We start from the raw sequence: 17,708 nt of genomic DNA, 5'->3' as shown, positions 1-17,708 counted from the left end.
AACACGTCCGAGCGGAACGAGCGCAGGAAACGCCGATGTATAAATACTCAAGTGTAAAAAGGAGAAACGCTGATGGAAACGTTTCATAATATCAAAGGGAAAGGTACCACAACGTAGCGTTTCAAGAATTTAGCGAGAAAATTATTTTTTCTTTCCATGGCTCCTGAGAATGCGATGCGCTTCAACCTGACTCAAGGGCGAAGAGGACAAGGCGTCACACGAGGCACGAGCTCTGCGCTCAAGCACGCTAGCGGACGAAGACGACGGCGAGGAGCAGAGCGCAGCGTCCGCCATAATTATTTTTGACCGTCGAGCTCGCAGGTCACGCACTCAGCCGCTCCTCCGCCGGTGCCCCTGCCTGTCCCCGAGAGACTGTCCGTACCCGCGAAATCGAAGCGAGATGGCGATCAACATACCGGGCCTGGTGGCCATCGTATTCTTCTACTTCCTCATCCTGGTGGTGGGCATCTGGGCCGGCCGAAAGAAGGATGCGCCGCGTCGAAGCACTTTATCAATGAGCATGGGCGAAGGATCCAACATCATGCTCGCCGGCAGAAACATCGGGCTGTTCATCGGCGTCTTTACTATGACCGGTAAGCGCCGCTGAGATGCCAGTAAATTTTATTCGTGTGTCAATTTCAGTGTCTCCGTCTGCTGGCGCCTGCGGCACACGCGCAGGAGCCCCAAGTCTATAATTACGATAATTGTTGGAGGTAGGCGGCAAGCACTACTTGAAGGTGGCGCCAAGAAGTGTGTGTTTCTGAAAACACTTCCCAACCAAGTGGTTCTCTATAGCGAAACCGTGCTAGAACTTCAATGGCGTGACCTGTGCGAGCACTGAAGTTCTGATTGGCTGGCTTGGGATATGCGTCAGAAGGAGACAGGCACCCCCAGCCAATCAGCACTTCAGCAGCGAAAAAAAAACGGACATGTCCACTAGGTAGACGCATACCCCGTGGGCACAATCTTCTAACGGTTCGGAGAATGAACCGTTCGCTTGCCCTCGCATGTCTGGTCAGCAAAAGCGCCATTCTGACAAATTACATGACTAAAACGGCTCGCTTTCCGGACCATTAAAATATCGCACCCCGAACATTAAGAACGAAAGAGCAGATATGGCACACCTGGCGGCGGTGTTAAGAAATGAGTCTTGGCCCGGGTGCTCGGATTAGCGATGGTTGTTTTGCTCATACGCTTACCTTTTCTTTCTCGCGTAAAGGGAACCATGTTGTCTATAGCAACATTGCGATTGTTTGATATGTTTGATGAGACATAAGATACCATAATGTTCCAAATCGCAATGAGACGGCTGTGAGGTCAGTTCTCCACAGGGGCAATTTCAGAGTGTCCGGTACTGTGAAGGTAAACCTGATGACATTAAATATTGTGTCAAATCTACAAAAGAAGTGACAGATGAACTCCCGTTAGAATTTCATGTATGCACTGAAGGCCAAAAGAGTGAGGAACAATTTCCCTGCCACTCTGTGATTCCAGGGCGCATTAGTATAACTTCCACAGCTCTGGGCACTTCTGCAATTGCTTCGGAATTTTTTATAAAATCTTTACTTGACACAGCATATGCATAGTTAGCCTAATTGCTAAGGCGCAGTGACTTTTCTTCTCTTGGCGCTTTGCTGGTGACCTTAATTGGTGCTCTCAGCTGGCGTGTTAGTTTTCAGAGCTGGCCTCAGAAGCCCATTAAAGTGTCTTCCTTTCTTCAACCACTCAAATATACTATAAACAAGGACTGTCATTGGCATGTGGTGATAAGTACTGTACTGCGGCTGGCACTGCCGGATACGGCGGCACTGCGAATGCTGCCCAATGGAACGAGCCAATAAATTATGCTACTGTGCTTAGACGTAGTGATCACTGTCTACTACAAGGGCGCGTATACACAGGGTAAATGGTTCTTATAGGCTAGTGCAATTTCACACAACAGGCGCTGGCCAATCTAGATGGCCACAGCGCCTGCAAGTGCGACAGTCTAATTTGGTTGCACACAGTCCCTACATGGGAAGCGAGAATATTTGCTGATTTAGGCTCGCGTTCCGCGGGGCCCACCCCATATTCACCACTGAAGATGCTCACTTGCGATAGAAATGGCCGCTCTGGGCGCATTCCTGCCTTCGCGCCGCCGCCGTCGTCGTGCTGTCCTGCTATGGACGGCTCATTCGAAGCTAGCGCGGGGAGGGTTAGAGGGGTTTCGAGAGCTGAACATTGATGGTGCGTCCACTTTGTCGTTTTTGCAGCGAAACGCACTCCAGTGCGTTTGGCTGGAAAAACGACAAAGGGGACGCGCCATCAATGCTCTGGTCCAGCGGCTCAAGTGGTTCGAGCTTTTCAAACGTGGGTAGATCGTTTTGCCTTCCACTGCCGGCATGAACGTTGTCTGCAGGCGCAGCTGTATAAGTGCACTGCAGCATTCCTGCGGAGCATGCTGCTGTGCGCATGCACTGGTCCGAGCTGAACAGACAGCAAAAGTCAGGCTAACGTTAGGGTGGTGTTCCATTCTGCCCAGCAGCTCTTGTCGTGTGTGCTACGTCTTGCTAACACGTAACACCCGCGTCACGTAGTGCGTAGTGTCCAAGCAGTTAAAGCACAACGCTTGGTATCGCTGTCAATGCATCGCCCTTCGGGGGGAACTGGAATTTCAATGGCCTGTTTCCGTATCGCGAGAAAGAGGTGCAGGGGGGATAAGCTTCTAAATTGGTATACGGTATAAAGTGACCCTACACCTGCAGTGTTGACATGCCATGGGTCATGACAGTTGAGCCGTTCTCGTCTCTTTAGCGACCTGGGTGGGCGGCGGTTATATCAATGGTACCGCTGAAGTGGTCTACCTCAACGGGCTCGCCAGGTGCCAGGCTCCCTTCGGATACGCCCTCAGCCTGCTCATCGGTGAGTTAAGCTGATAGGGTAGTTTGGTTTGCAGTAGGGCACAATCGTTGACCTCCTCGTCATGTATGTTTGAAGCTTGGCTCATGAATAGTGACACAAGTACGTTGTTTGTAAAATATCAAATGCAAAAGATATCTTTGTTCACTACTGTAGGTATTCACGCAAGATCGCATATGTACAGATGCAGACGCACACAACATAATCACGAGCGCATATATACACATAAAGAAACACTTAACACGCACGTGCTCGATGTGACGTGCACTTGCCGCATATTTTCATTTAAGAAATATTTTTCTATGCAACACTACCGACTTTAACAAGGAGATACAAAGAAGCAGGGAAGGACCTGTCACCGCGGCCCTGAACTTTTTTGTAGTTGCCATTGTAGATACTCGAACAAGAAGCTTGGCGGAAGTCACGTGGTGGCTCCCCACTTCCTTGCGTATTTACCGTGGCACAGTACATCGTAAATACAAATAAATGTATGGATTTTTATGCCTCAAAGATCAGTTACGGCCAAACAAATCCAGAGCCTCGATTTGCTTACTGCGCCGAATCGGTGCATTTAATAGGGTTCAAAATTCGAACACTTCAGGTTTCCCAAGAAACAAACATGCAAGAACAAGCACCAACATGGCGCTAGAAGCGCGTTGCGTTTCAGGCGCTCCTTACGCTCTGCGCAGGCGGATACCTGTTCGCGGTGAAGATGAGGAAGGCCGGCTACAAGACAATGCTGGACCCCTTCCAGCAGCACTTCGGCCCCCGCATGGGCTGCTTGCTCTTCCTGCCGGCCCTATGCGGCGAAGTGTTCTGGTCGGCCGCCATCCTCGCCGCCCTCGGTAAGATGGCGCCGGTCGGTGATGTCACGGCGCTCATTGCAGATGCTTGCGTAGACGTGTTACAACTTGCTCTGTTTGCCATCATTGTACGGGAAATATATTTGGTACTGGCCTGGGAAATTTGGGCTGTATTCCAATACTCGCTGAGGAGCGCTAAGTAGATGGCTAAGCGGAGAGCGGCCATCTTAAGTCTTGTTCCACTTTTCACGAAGACGTCAGAGTAGACAGCTTTGAGAAAACAGCATCCAAGTAAAAAATGGGGTAGGCTACTTTCCTGTCCAAACAATATGGCGGCTGAGCAGGACGCTTGGAAAGCCGACAGGAAGGTTGTCCGTGCACAAGAAAACGTAGAAACAATCCTACGCCCTTAATGTAAGCTACATCGTGTTTTTCGTTGGTTTGCAGGCGCAAATACTTAAAATACAGAAATAATGGGTGCTTTTCTGAACTTTTTCCTGTCGCCGCAAGGTGACGTCACGTCGCAGAAGCGTCTTCCGCGCCTCTTCCAGACGGCTAGAAACTCGTTCGATTAAATGGCCTCAAAACTTTCTCGGCTGTCTGCTTAGTTGTCTACGTAGACTGGCTCCGATGCTAGTCATAATTGAAACACACTATCAATCTCACTAATTATACTAATAACGAAGGGACGGAGCAAATGGAAGCTATGTTCGAAGCACTTTAGATCGAGGCAAACTCCGATGCCGCTTGTTCAGATATATGTAAAATGTAGAAATGCTTTTATGAGACGACGCCTGGGCAGATCTGAATGAGATTTGTTCCACTTGAGAGAAAAAAGGTAAATTCTGATGACTATAGGAAGCAAAGTCTTGATTTAGGGCCTGGAATAACGAAAAAAAAATTAGTCAATCTAGCATACGCTAAAGAGGATGAAGGCGAAAGCCGGCGGGCTCGCGAGACATTCATTAAATTTCTTGACATTCTCATACGAATGCGTTGTTACTTCCTATGATATGGTTTCTCCCACCAAAGGTCGTGGGTTCGAGTGCCCTGATTATGCCTTACTTCGCCTTAACACCAAAAGTCGCTTGTTCGAGCCCTACCAATGGTCGTCGGTACGACCATCAATAATGGCAACATCAATTTTAGTGCCACTGAATTTGGGTCCCACCAAAGGTCGTGGGTTCAACTCGATCTAAAGGCCGTGGGTGCGAGTGCCTTAGTTAACTTTGTCCTAATAAACACCAAAGTTAGTGGGTTCAGCTCACACCAGTGGTCGTGAGTGGCACCATCAACAATAGAGAATGCATTTTTTGACCCATAAGCCTCTTAAGGCTTTCACCTTACTAGAAGTACCAAGTTTACAATACCGTAACTTCACACCAAAAACGGATCTTATAATTCTGTATACAGCATCCGTTATCGCATCTAAGCAAATTTGATTTACGACGGCGAATCATAAATTCCTTGCCACCCCTCTGCCCTACCACCCTACCATTTGTTTTTAGCCAAACTACGGCTGTAAATGCGAAGTCGACATATCCATTCTCAGCGGGGGACCTTTCTTGAACCGGCCCGGCCTTATCTGCTGGCAGCTCCGTGGCGCCGCGCTGCTGTCAGTTGTTGTAGATGGCGGCTGCGCTTCACACCTCCACGGCGTACGAGAAGCGAAGTGTGGTTTGTTTTCTATGGAGCAAGGATCCACAGGGCAGTGCAACTCACGGATAGGGAAAAGTGTCTCGCTTTGAGAAGTGTGAGGTGGTGGCGTTGTGAGTTAGGGCCGCGAAGACTTGCATGACAATAAAAGTTCGCAGACGCCGCGTGTGCCGCTGACTGACTACAGGGTCATTCCGAATTTAGTTCTGCGATGGGACAAATGTCTGAACAGGTGTGGGGGACTATGTGAAAAAATTGTGTAAGCTACGTTTAATAGTACGCATATTTGTAATGACCTGTGTGTACGTTATTTTAGCTAATAACAAATAGGGGCAAATACTTTCTTATTCACCCTAGTATGTATTTGCAGCTTAACGCGAATCGGTACAATGTTACTCAATGGTTTCAAAGGAAATTTCTTGCTCAGTTTTTGTATTGAGTATGAAGTTTCTAGCTAAACGTATTCGACCAACACTTTAGTCATTTGTTGGTTTAGAGTAGGAACGCAGGACGAGGAAGAAGTTTGTCACGCGACTCGCTCTCCTTTATAGGGCCTCTCGCCAGGCCCCATAGCAAATTTTGGTTATGCGCTGAAACTTGTTCCGTGTCCTCTAGGGAGCGTCCTGCCGGATCTTTTTTTTCCAATCGGCTCAATATCAGCCAAGATAGAAATATTTCAGTGTCGCGAACCCATGATTTTAACAGGGGAGCTCCACCACCAAGCGAGACACTCTTTCCACTTGCCCCGTCTAGCCTCCGCAAGCGATATTCCTTTCCTGCGTTCTCCCATACCGGACCTCGAGAATTGCGTGACGCATAGGTCACGGGCCACACCATCATTTTTTTCTGCTCGATTTGCTTTTTTTCCTTTCTTTCTTTCTTTCTTTCTTGATTTCTTTCTTCTATTTCTTTTTTTTTCGGCGCTGCGCACTTCTGCTGACGGCGTTGTGCGCTAGCTGTTGTGATTGTTTCGTTTCGCGCCGCGCACGATTTTGCGCGCTATGCACGAGGACACACGACTAGCGGTATAATTCAGTGCTGCACGAATAGCGAAGCAGAACAAGCGGATCGCACAGCGTGATCACGCGCTGGAACGCGGTGGAAAACGGCGTAGTTTCGGTACCTGCGCACGTGACTGCACGACCATAGCAACAAGCAGACGAAGCGGAAGTACACCTCTCTTGCTTTGGTACGAAGTAAAATAAAAGAAAACATGCAGACACCCCGTTTGTGTATTTTATTATTTCTCTAAACTTCAATTCGTCAATTCAAGCAACAGATCACACAAGTAACAGATGTTGCCTTGAATAATTCTCGAAGTCACGTGTCAAGGCAAGCGACGTCACGTAGCCACAGGGACACGAGTACGTCACCGTCCGGCTTGCAGCGCGGTCGCCGCGAGAGAAAAGGAAAACGGCGTTGGGATTGAAACTTCGGACCATTCGGCGGCGCGTAGCGATGTAATTCTTTGAAAGACGATCGTTAGCGCGAATTTTATGCTCTGCGCTTGTGAGCTCAAAATGGCCAGACCTGGTGAGTGGCCCGGTGAGATGAGAGAGACCGACGCAAGATCTCCCGCTGCAATGGTGTAACTCATGTGATGTAAACCAAATTAAATGTACACCTATGTGTCGCATATGAGGAGGGCTTCTATGAAAATAACTCAATGAATCTGTAGGGGCCTTCGGGTGAAGCCCACTTCCAGATTTCTGCCTGCTGTTTCACCCCTATGGCTGAAGAACTTGCCGAAAACTTTTGTTAAATTCCGGTGTATAATGCTTGTTCTCGATGCGCCTTCACATTTCAATAGAACTTCTTTTTTGTGCGTATTGGCCCTGGACCACATTTATCGAAGTCGAGAAACGCATTCGAAGTTAAAGTAGACTATTTCAGAAATACTTTGCCGAAAAATGTACTGCACTTCGTTCAGCAGAAACAAAGTTATTGCCATTCAAACGTCCCCTGCGCAGTGCTCCCGCTCCTTCTTCAATGTATTGCACTGCGAAGGCTACGGTGGAGTGGGGCGGGCTCACAACGCTCTGCCTTCTGAGCATCACCGTGGCGCACACTTCTAACTTAATTTTGGATGTTCACGTAGGCGCCACTACTTCCGGTTTTGGCGCCCACGAGGTGCCAAAGGTAGTGTGCCTGAATAGTCTCATCCCGTGGCGTCCGCGGTATTTACGCAACGTAGAAGACCACCGCAGCTATGCTCGTAGATTCAACTGTAGTGCGTACGCGCAGTGTTTGCTTTGTGCACGACAGGGCTTGAGCGCGCGCTCGCGCCCATGTGGGATGCGGACCGGCTTTGTCCTGCACCAGCTTGACCGACGGATAGTTGCCACATCCAACTTGCGCATCTTGAAGCGCTATTATTAGTTCAATACGAAGTGAAGTCTGCAAAGGCGCCTAGCAAGGCGCGGCAAGGAATGAGCGCGCACTGTCAAGCATGCTTCTGGTCTGACCTTAAGTTTCGCGTAGTTCGAGGCTATATGGTTGTTCAAAAATAGTCGAAATTAGCGAGACCCGATGACTACGACATCGATATAAGCAGGGTGGCCAAAGGCTTATTTCCTATGCGGGCGGCCACGGCCGATCGTGAGCAGACGATAGTTGGCTTCTTCCGGAAGTAGGTAAATTATTATCGAAATTCGAAAGCAACATATGTTCACTTACTTCAGCCTGTTTACTAAAGTGCGTCCATGAATATATACGATAACAGTATGAAGAAGCACGTTGATCCAAATACTCTTCTTGATTGATGTCAGCCATAGAGTTTTTCACTATATTACCTATAGGAAAATCTGGCGCCGCTGCTCTGTGGTATGGATAGGAATGCCGGTACATTGTGATTTCGGCATCGTCCTCGGAGAGCCAGGACACCTCGAAGACGTGGCTGGCAAGCACCGTACCCTCTGTCACAATGATTCATTTTCTACTAAAACAGCACGTAAAAAGCTGTTTTAGCCTTATTATTACACAAAAACAAAAAAAAACATGTTTTGTTTAACTGTGAGAACTTGGTATTGCATGTATAATTATATGAAACGTAAAAAGTATCCGCGGGCCGTTAAAGTTGGAGGACAGACGACAAGATTCGCGCTCTGTTTGGAACAGTTTATCGTCTGTTCTTGCTTTTCTTCGCTTTGTTGTACATTGTAGGTGAGTAAGCTTCAGTGCAAGATGTAATATGCGTGAATGGAAACATTTTATAAAGATTTTACTTTAAGAAAGTGGTATTTGTGTAGCCATATCTACATTTTAGGCGAAGCCTCTTGCAACACCAGACAACACAAGCCTCGCAGACACATACACCGTCATTCTCATGACGGCACAGTGCCCCTGAGGAACCTCCCATAGACGGTGGCGCCAGATTTCCCTCTAGGTGTTATAGCGAGAAAATCTATGACGTCAGCAATGGGCCAGTAGCAGTCGCATATGGGAATGTGGTATATCACGAAATAAAGCGTCGAGAAAAGAATGAGGAGCAGGCTTATGTTCATAAGTAAAACTCTTGCTTGAGCTAGTTGGTTCTTGCTTGAAATAGTAAAGGCAAGGCGCAGAAGACAGGGACTCAAGAAGAAGAACACAAATGACAGGACCGGCGCAACAACATGTTATGTTAAATGTGTTATGTTCATAAGAGAACGTTTGAGAGAAAGGTGACTTCGCGCTCCGTTTGCTAGCTCCACGAGCCGCGCACGACTGCGAAATTTGGCTGAGCTGTTCAGACCAGCGTGTGCTATCCACGCACTGTGTTTTTTTCACCAAGGCCGAGGGTTGGTTCAGGATCCCTTTGGAGGTGTGATGGCTGAAAATGTTTTTGTAGTCGTTATTGCTCCTTTGGATAGCCGTCGATCCAGTGATTGCACTAGGAAACCTCAATTTCCTGAGAGTGCGACAAATAATTTCTTTATCTGTGACGAGCGCAAAACGCGCGCCAATAGCAGCGTGTCCTGGGATGGGAAAAAGGCGACCTATCACAACACCGAAACTTGTGTCGTTGCACCGCATTACTGCCGCTATTCCAAGGCTCCCAAAACCTGAGTCGATTCAGCAATAGACAGGGCAGCAGGGGATGGCGTGCCCACCTTCCCCCGTGTGTTTCCAAATTTTCCCGCTTTCGTCGATGATTGTACGGCCTTCAAGAACCTCACCCCGCCACCTCTGCTTTCGAAGCGATGATCACTTTCGGTGATAGTACCTCGCCGGCGACTGTGTCGCCGTCAGGTGGGAGCTGATTGGCTGGTTGAGCAAAATCTGCTGAGCTCCTTAGCTGGTTGTGCCCTACGTCAGGCGAAGGTGATCGTCGCAGAGGAAATGCTCTGATGAGTCTCCTTTTTCACGTCCGCACCCACGCTGCGTTTGACCCGCGGTTGGAGCGGATCGTACAAGAAGTGGTGTAATTAATCATTCTTGCTGCTGTCGAGAAATCGAGACTTCGCATGGCAGTTATGGAGAGAACCCATAATAAAAGAAAGGAAAACAAAGCAGGACACAAGAATTTTTGGGTCAGTACTCCCTTTATGGCCATACGGTAAATTTTGTTTCTACGCTGGAAATTATTACGTGCCCTCTAGCGAGCGTTCTGCTGCAATAATTTTTCAAATTGGTTCATTATTAGCAGCGATAGAAATATGTGAAGTGTCGCGAACCCATGATTTCAGGAGGCGAGCTTCACTGTCAACATTGACACTCTCTCCACTTGCCCCGTCTAGCCTCCGCACGCAAAATTCCTTCCCCGCATTCTCCCGTGCCGGAGACGGAGGACCGCGTCACCTACGCGTCACTGAGCCCCGCCTTCTTTTTCTTTCTCACGTTTTTGCTGCGCGTCGTACTTCCGGTTATACTCCTTCGCATGAGCCCCCGAGCTGTTGCGTTTGCGTTTGTTTCGTTCCGCTCTGTGCAAGAGCTTCCAAGCTGTGCGCGATACACCTGTGTTGTCGTCTGGCCGCTGCTGTGAACGGTATCCATCAGTGTGCGCACATTTGGAGAGGCTGGCCCGGTTCACGAATCTTTACCGCGAGACACCGAGTCATTGTACCGCTGGCACCTGACTAGCGGTGTCATAAGTCAGTGCCACATAAACACTGAGGCAGACGCTCGCGGATCACAGAGCATGACCTTGCGCTGGAACATGTAGAAAATGGCATACTTCCGTTCCCGGTGCGCGCGACTGCACGATGTGGGAACAACAAGCAGACGAAACAGAAGTGCATCTCTTTTGCTAAGGTACGGAGTAAAACAAAAACAAAATAAACACGCAGACATTCGGTTCGTGTGTTTTATCATTTGCCTAAGCTTTAGTTCGTCTATTGAAGCAACAGGTCAAATAAATACTTGCTATTGCATTTACTCATTCTTAAAGTCACGCGTCACTGTGAGTGACGTCACAGCAGTGCCAACTACGTAGGTTTTCTTGTGCGCATGACGTCGACTGGGAGCGCGGCAACCGCGAGGAGAAGCGAGCACGACTTTTGGTTCGAAATTTCAGCCGTTTTCGGGACGCGTAGCGGTGTAATACTTTTGAGGCACGATTGTAATCGCGCATTGTATGCACCGCTCTTGCCACCTCATAATGGCCAGACCTGGTGAGAATTGATCTTCAAAAAAACAGTGAAGAGGAAAATAATTTCTTCTGTATTTCAGTAAATCACCCTTCTACAATGCCAAATTCACCACTCGTACCACGATAAGACGCTTGGTAAGCCAGAAAAGTGCAATAACAAAACACGGGTGCTGACGCCTCCTTGAAGTTCCCGCACCAATTCACTGTGATGTCATGGATTTTTTGTCATGATACCGTCTTCTAGCTTGTCTAGGGCATAGTTATTTCTACATTGTGTTCTCATGGAGCCATAGATTGAACATGGCGAGTTCCTGAAAACTCTGCTGAGCCAGAGTAGCCTGAATACGAAAAAACTCTTTCATGTCGACACAGTGACGTACCGCCGTTCAGAATGCGGCCCGAAATTCAAGAACTTCGACCTTCATGTCTTTCTTGTAATAATCAACCTATTATTTTGAAATTACCGAAAACATTGTCCTCAAAAACGTTCTTTCCGTCTAAACTGATTTATTGTTTAAATGTCCTTTGAGCTTTGTACAGCCCCTCGAATATTGCATTAGACACCGTAGCTTTTGCTTGAATCATGTTCTTACGAGGGAATTGTATACAAGTTTGAAAGGTTTGCATGAACACCTACCTGTTCGTCAAATATTGCAGTGGTTGCCGAGAAAACAGATTTGTTTTGTTATGTATTTAAACAGCAGCCCCCGCGTCCTGTTGAGCGCAGTGCAATCCACTGCCCACATATTTGCAATACGTGGCACCTATATAAGGGTATGGAAGTTCAGACCTATCGTGGGCCACCACAAGACTTGCAGTTAACGAATAACGTCTAATTAATTAGTCGTAAGCTTTTACATTTGTTGATAATAATGGAATTTAACGATTGCATTTTTTACTCGGTAACGCTCACTGTAATTCAGTTACCATTTTTCAATGACCAATTACATGTAAATAGTTACTTTACTGACGAGATAAGCTGTAATACTTCACGCAGCTTTAGGAACCTGAATTTGGTGGCAACTACAGCACACAACGCCCGAGATTGTGTCACGCAGGAGCTTCGCAGATGCGCCTGCTGTCAGGATTGGGGGCTCAATCCCATCGCTCGTGGTCCTTTGCCAAGATTGGAGTACGACATGAATTCGAAGGTCCATGCCGTCGTCCAACTTATTTACGCTGAGGACGTCGATGAAGTGAAGAACTGCTTCTCATCGAGAAAGAGGAATATGGGTTTATTTACAGAAATTAAATCAGTCTAACATGACTGCTTGAAAAAGAAGAGTGTCAGTCCAACATGACTGCATGAGAGAAGTGTATCCAGCATTCGCACAACAACAGTTTTTATACACTCGGTCCGCCGGCCATACGAGGCGGCGACTGTTCGTTTACTCATCGCCAACCTGCCGCCCCTCCGCAGAACAGTTTACGTACACAAAGGCGCACACGTTTCGATGCCCGACGATGGCGTTGGAGGGGTGCCGTTCCGGGAAGTATCGGTGCCAATCGTGGGTAACTCGTCCTGCGGCTGGCCGAGTCATGGGAAGCACAAAATACGGCTTTCCCGCGGCAGCTTGTTCATGCGTGTCAGATCAGGTCCGCGCTGGAGAACTCCGGAACCATTGTTCGCACACCGAACTCGTTCTGTCACAATGTCGATGGGGCTGGTGGAAGGAGGCGGTTTTCAGCACAAAGGCCGCTTCTTCGAACGCCTCCTAGCTGCAGCGACGGTGAGTGGGGGATGCGCGTCGTGTCCTCCAGTCGTAACTGGGTGGCAATCTTGCCTTGCAGCTCGCCATTCTTAACAGCGCCTCCATGGCCCGAAAAATCTCGACTGTCTAGCGCTGACAACCGCTAGGCAGGAAGAGAACGGCTGGTGGTCAGGGGGGGATTGATGTCTTGGCTCGCAGTGACCACTTGTGTATTGACGTCACCGCCCCAAAACATCCAACACGGACAGGCAACTGCAAAATGAACCCCACAACACGGCTCTGCGCCGAGATGACGCGCATTGGCTCTCACTTTAGACTCGCTAGGCTTCAAAAAAAAAAACAACTACATAAGTGCAGAAACAAAAAAATGGTGCATTTCGCTATGCCAATTTCTGAAGCAAATTCCTGCTCACAAATTCAGCAGTCATGTAGGGAAGTCTGCTAAATGAGAGGGTATCGTTTTCGCTTAATAAAGTTAACACTAGTAACCCTAAAATTTAGGCGGGACCCTCAAACGCAGAATTCAAATTAGCCTGCTCAAACCATCCGCATTGCTATGCAACTTTCCCTTCTTATATCTAACGGAGAAGTTGTACTCTTGGAGAGTGAGGCTCCATCGGAGCAAGCGGCCGTGTTTCTGTGACATTTGATTGAGCCACGTCAGAGGACAGTGGTCGGTCTCGAAGATGAACTTCGCTCCGTACAAGTAACACGAGAACTTTTGGACGGCCCAAACCAAACAAGCGCATTCCTTCTCTGAAGCGCTGTAAGCTTCCTCTCTTGCATTTAGTTTACGGCTGGCATAGAGGATAGGATGCTTCTCGTTATCGTCGCCGACCTGACTAAGTACCACGCCCATACCTCTGTCGCTTGCGTCGCATTGAACTATGAATTCCTTTGTGTAGTCTGGCGCGCGAAGCACAGGGCGAGCAACCAATAGCGTTTTCAAACTTTGGAAAGCGTTCTCTTTGTCCTTATCCCAGTGTACGTTACTCGGTGCTCCCTTTCGGAGGGCGTCTCTTAATGGACTTGCCAATTGCGAGTAATTCGGAATGTACCGTTGATAGTACCCCACAAGTCCCAAAAATGAACGAAGGTCCGTTTTCGTGCGCGGCTGAGAAAATTCTCCAATCGTAGCTATTTTCAGCTCAGCCGGCCGTCTCATGTCCTGACCGACAACATGGCCCAGATAAGTAACCTGCGAACAACCAAACCTACACTTTTCCGCTTTCATCGTTAAGTCGACTTTAAACGTACGAAGCATCGCATTCTTGTAGTAATAGACTTTGGCGTTCTTTTGAGCTATTGCCATGTTCTTTCTGACTAGTTCTTGGGTTGCGCTTAGCCGTTCCAATAAATTTAGCACGTATTCAACCACTGTTGGACTCTCCCCTCTTTCCTCCCACATCTCTTAACATTCTCAGTGGAGAACGGAGTGTCCTCCCATACACTAGTTCTGCTGGTGAGAACCCTGTCGCTTCACGTGGAACCGTTCGCAAAGCAAACAAAGTTGCCGGCAGACAGTTCTCCCAGTCCTCCTTGTGCTCGTAACAGAGCGCACGCAAAACTCGCTTAAGCACCGAATGCCACCTCTCTACACTGTTTGACTGAGGGTGATAGACAGAACTGTGTATTAACTTTACCCCGCACTTTTGCAAGAATGTGGAAGTCAGTGCGCTCGTGAATACTGACCCTTGATCTGCCTGAATTTCGGCTGGAAACCCAACTCGTGCAAACACTGTCAAAAGCGCGTCCACTACTTCGGTGGAGCTGAGCTCTTTCAAAGAGATTGCTTCTGCAAACTTGGTAGCCGGACACAGCATGGTAAACAAGTACCTGTAGCCCGATTTTGTTTTTGGAAGAGGCCCTACCGTGTCTATTACAAGTCGTCTGAAAGGCTCTGTTATTAAGGGCACTACCTTCAGTGGAGCTTCCCATGTCTCTCCTGGTTTACCAGAACGCTGGCAGGCATCGCATGATCTTACAAAGTTTTCTACGTCTTTGAAACAGCCAGGCCAGTAGTATTCCATAAGCAATCTTTCCTTTGATTTGTTTATGCCTAGGTGGCCGGACCACCCATTCCCATGGCAGAGACTCAAAAGGTCCTCCCTATACTTAGTAGGTACGACTAACTGATCTAAATCCTACCCTTTCGATCCCTGCAGTGCCGATACAACAATCCGCCTCTCTCATGTATCGTCACGTTGCGCCTAGCAATGCCTTCTTTAGCTGTGTCATGTAATTTAGCTAAGCTCTCATCATTCTTTTGCTCAGCTGCCAGTGACTCTCTATCCACACGTAAGAGCTGATCAAAGTTCCTTGAGGCCGGTGATAATAATGACCCTGTCTTGCTTGTGAGGGCGTCAGCTTGCTCTTCCTGCAGGCTAGAACCCTGACACTCTAGTGCTACGCTCTCATTGAGCTGGTCAGCTGGCAGGCTCTCCTCAACTGTTCTTTTGTCCCTCGGGCCTAGCTCGGATTCGGGTATTGATGTTATCCCCTTTTCTGCTTCCGCTGGAGGAGCTTGTGCATTTTCAGTCGAAAGCGCCGCGATCTTACGAGCTTGGCCTCGGGTCAATGCCTGTACTATGCCCTCTCCCAGTTTAAGCCCTCTGTCACGCAGTAACTGATTCGAACGATTCGAAAAGATGTAAGGATACTGCAGTGACGAAAATTTGGAAACTGCAGCCTCAGTCTCTAGCTCCCCGAATGGTCCACTGATTTTGACTTTGGCCATGGGCAGACACACGCTGTGTTCTTCTACAACCTGTTTTATCCATGCTACTTCTCCGGTGAAGTCATCTACCGTCACGTAAGACGGATGGACAGTGTCCAGCGTGGCGGCACTGTCTCTTAGCACTCGGCATGGTTTTCCATTAACTTGCAGGTCGTGGAGATATGGACTTAAAAGTTCCATATCGCATCTTTTTCCTCCACGTAGGAAAAAACTACGCTAGACTTCTCGCAGTTTACAGCTATATGTCCCAGTTTGTGGCATTTGTAACAGCGAATTGGTCTAAAAGATTCGAATTTTCTTTTCTGTTCTTTTTGTGCGGTGTCTCCGTTAAGTTTCTCCTCGCTCTTTTCTGCGGGCTTTTCCGCCATGTCTACAGGCTCTGATCGTCTAGTTCGCGCACCCTTTTTGTACGGAAATGGTTTCCGCGGTCCATTTCGACCGTCCCAGTTTCCCTCCTCGGCGTTCAACTTTCTGCGGGTGGCGTACTCTTCGGCTAATTCAGCCGCCCTTTCCACAGTGTTTACATTACCTCTGTCTTGCACCCACAGTTTCACAGCTTGGGGAATGGTTTTGTAAAACTGCTCTAGACACATGCATTCAATGATCATGTCTCTGCTGTCGTACGCTTCCGCGCTTTTAAGCCACTCGACTAGGTTGGCCTTTAAGCTATATGCAAACTCCAAATAGCCCTCGCTATCTTTCTTGCCTGTGCTCCTAAACCTTTGCCGGAAAGCTTCGGCTGAAAGGCGGTATTTATTTAGGAGACTAGCCTTAACTTTTGCATAATCATATGCATCCTGCACACTCAATCTGGTGATTACTTCCGCCGCCTCACACGGCAACATAGACAGCAACCGTTGTGGCCATGTACTCGGGCCGAAGTTCATCTTTTCGCAAGTACTTTCAAAATTGCTTAGGAACAAGCCTATGTCGGTCCCGACCTAAAATGGCTTTAATAGCCTGTCTATGCGGTATGATTGTGCCTCACTTGATCGTCCCAGAGCGCCTTCACTTCCTTGAGGCAACTCCAAACGTTTGCTTTCAAGTTCAAGTTGCATTTTTCTTAACTCGCGATCTTTATCGCGTTCCTTCCTTTCTTTTCTCTCTCGTTCTTCTCTCTTTTTCAGAAGTTCAAACCCCAGTTCAACTTCTTCCTCACTGGCCTGTTCGGAAATGATATGCAATAATTCTGATTTTAGCATTTCCTTGCGTACATCTAGGCCCAGTTCCTCACCGACAATCAACAACTCGTCTCTCAGCAGTGTCCTTAACTCCATGACTGCTGCTTTACTGCCTTGATTCTGCTCTCTAAATCTAGCTAGGAAAACACAACCTAGCTAACACACAACAATCTAGCTTCCCTACTGTTCTAAACAGTACAACCACAAAATGAAGCCTAGAGAGTCAAAGCAAAAACCAAGCACTCACCGCAGATACAGCACCATGTCGCAAAGTCCATCTCACAGCTGTCAGCCAGTTGTCAGGATTGGGGGCTCAATCCCATCGCTCGTGGTCCTTTGCCAAGATTGGAGTACGACATGAATTCGAAGGTAGCTGGCCCATGCCGTCGTCCAGCTTATTTACGCTGAGGACGTCGATGAAGTGAAGAACTGCTTCTCATCGAGAACGAGGAATATGGGTTTATTTACAGAAATTAAATCAGTCTAACATGACTGCTTGAAAAAGAAGAGTGTCAGTCCAACATGACTGCATGAGAGAAGTGTATCCAGCATTCGCACAACAACAGTTTTTATACACTCGGTCCGCCGGCCACACGAGGCGGCGACTGTTCGTTTACTCATCGCCAACCTGCCGCCCCTCCGCAGAACAGTTTACGTACACAAAGGCACACACATTTCGATGCCCGACGATGGCGTTGGAGGGGTGCCGTTCCGGGAAGTATCGGTGCCAATCGTGGGTAACTCGTTGTCCTGCGGCTGGCCGAGTCATGGGAAGCACCAAAATACGGCTTTCCCGCGGCAGCTTGTTCATGCGTGTCAGATCAGGTCCGCGTTGGAGAACTCCGGAACCATTGTTCGCACACCGAACTCGTTCCGTCACAATGTCGATGGGGCTGGTGGAAGGAGGCGGTTTTCAGCACAAAGGCCGCTTCTTCGAACGCCTCCTAGGTGCAGCGACGGTGAGTGGGGGATGCGCGTCGTATCCTCCAGTCGTAACTGGGTGGCAATCTTGCCTTGCAGCTCGCCATTCTTAACACTGGTAAGACGGGCAAGTCCGGGAGCTCAGTATCTTTCTCGTGTTAATGCTCCACCAGGCGTTGCCCGTCGAATCGAACCGGAGCTTATATGTCTCGATAGCGACTACCACTTGGG

The 17,708-nt window shown here is 48.3% G+C and overlaps 1 protein-coding gene across 1 annotated transcript in view; it reads left to right on the top strand.

Moving 5' to 3' along the window:
* Positions 1-235: 235 nt before the first annotated feature.
* The window catches only part of LOC135905322 (high-affinity choline transporter 1-like), a 56,556-nt gene continuing 39,083 nt past the window's right edge, over positions 236-17,708 (top strand). The window contains exons 1-3 of the mRNA XM_065436352.1: positions 236-593; positions 2,794-2,901; positions 3,588-3,743. Of these exons, the coding sequence (XP_065292424.1) occupies positions 401-593; positions 2,794-2,901; positions 3,588-3,743 (457 nt within the window). The 5' untranslated portion in view covers positions 236-400. The remainder of the gene's footprint in view (positions 594-2,793; positions 2,902-3,587; positions 3,744-17,708) is intronic.

The sequence above is a fragment of the Dermacentor albipictus genome, chromosome 3, assembly GCF_038994185.2.
Source record: "Dermacentor albipictus isolate Rhodes 1998 colony chromosome 3, USDA_Dalb.pri_finalv2, whole genome shotgun sequence".
NCBI classification, from domain to species: Eukaryota; Metazoa; Arthropoda; class Arachnida; order Ixodida; family Ixodidae; genus Dermacentor; species Dermacentor albipictus.
The sequence above is the reverse complement of the archived record's forward strand: the minus strand, read 5'-3'. Positions and strand labels throughout refer to the sequence as shown.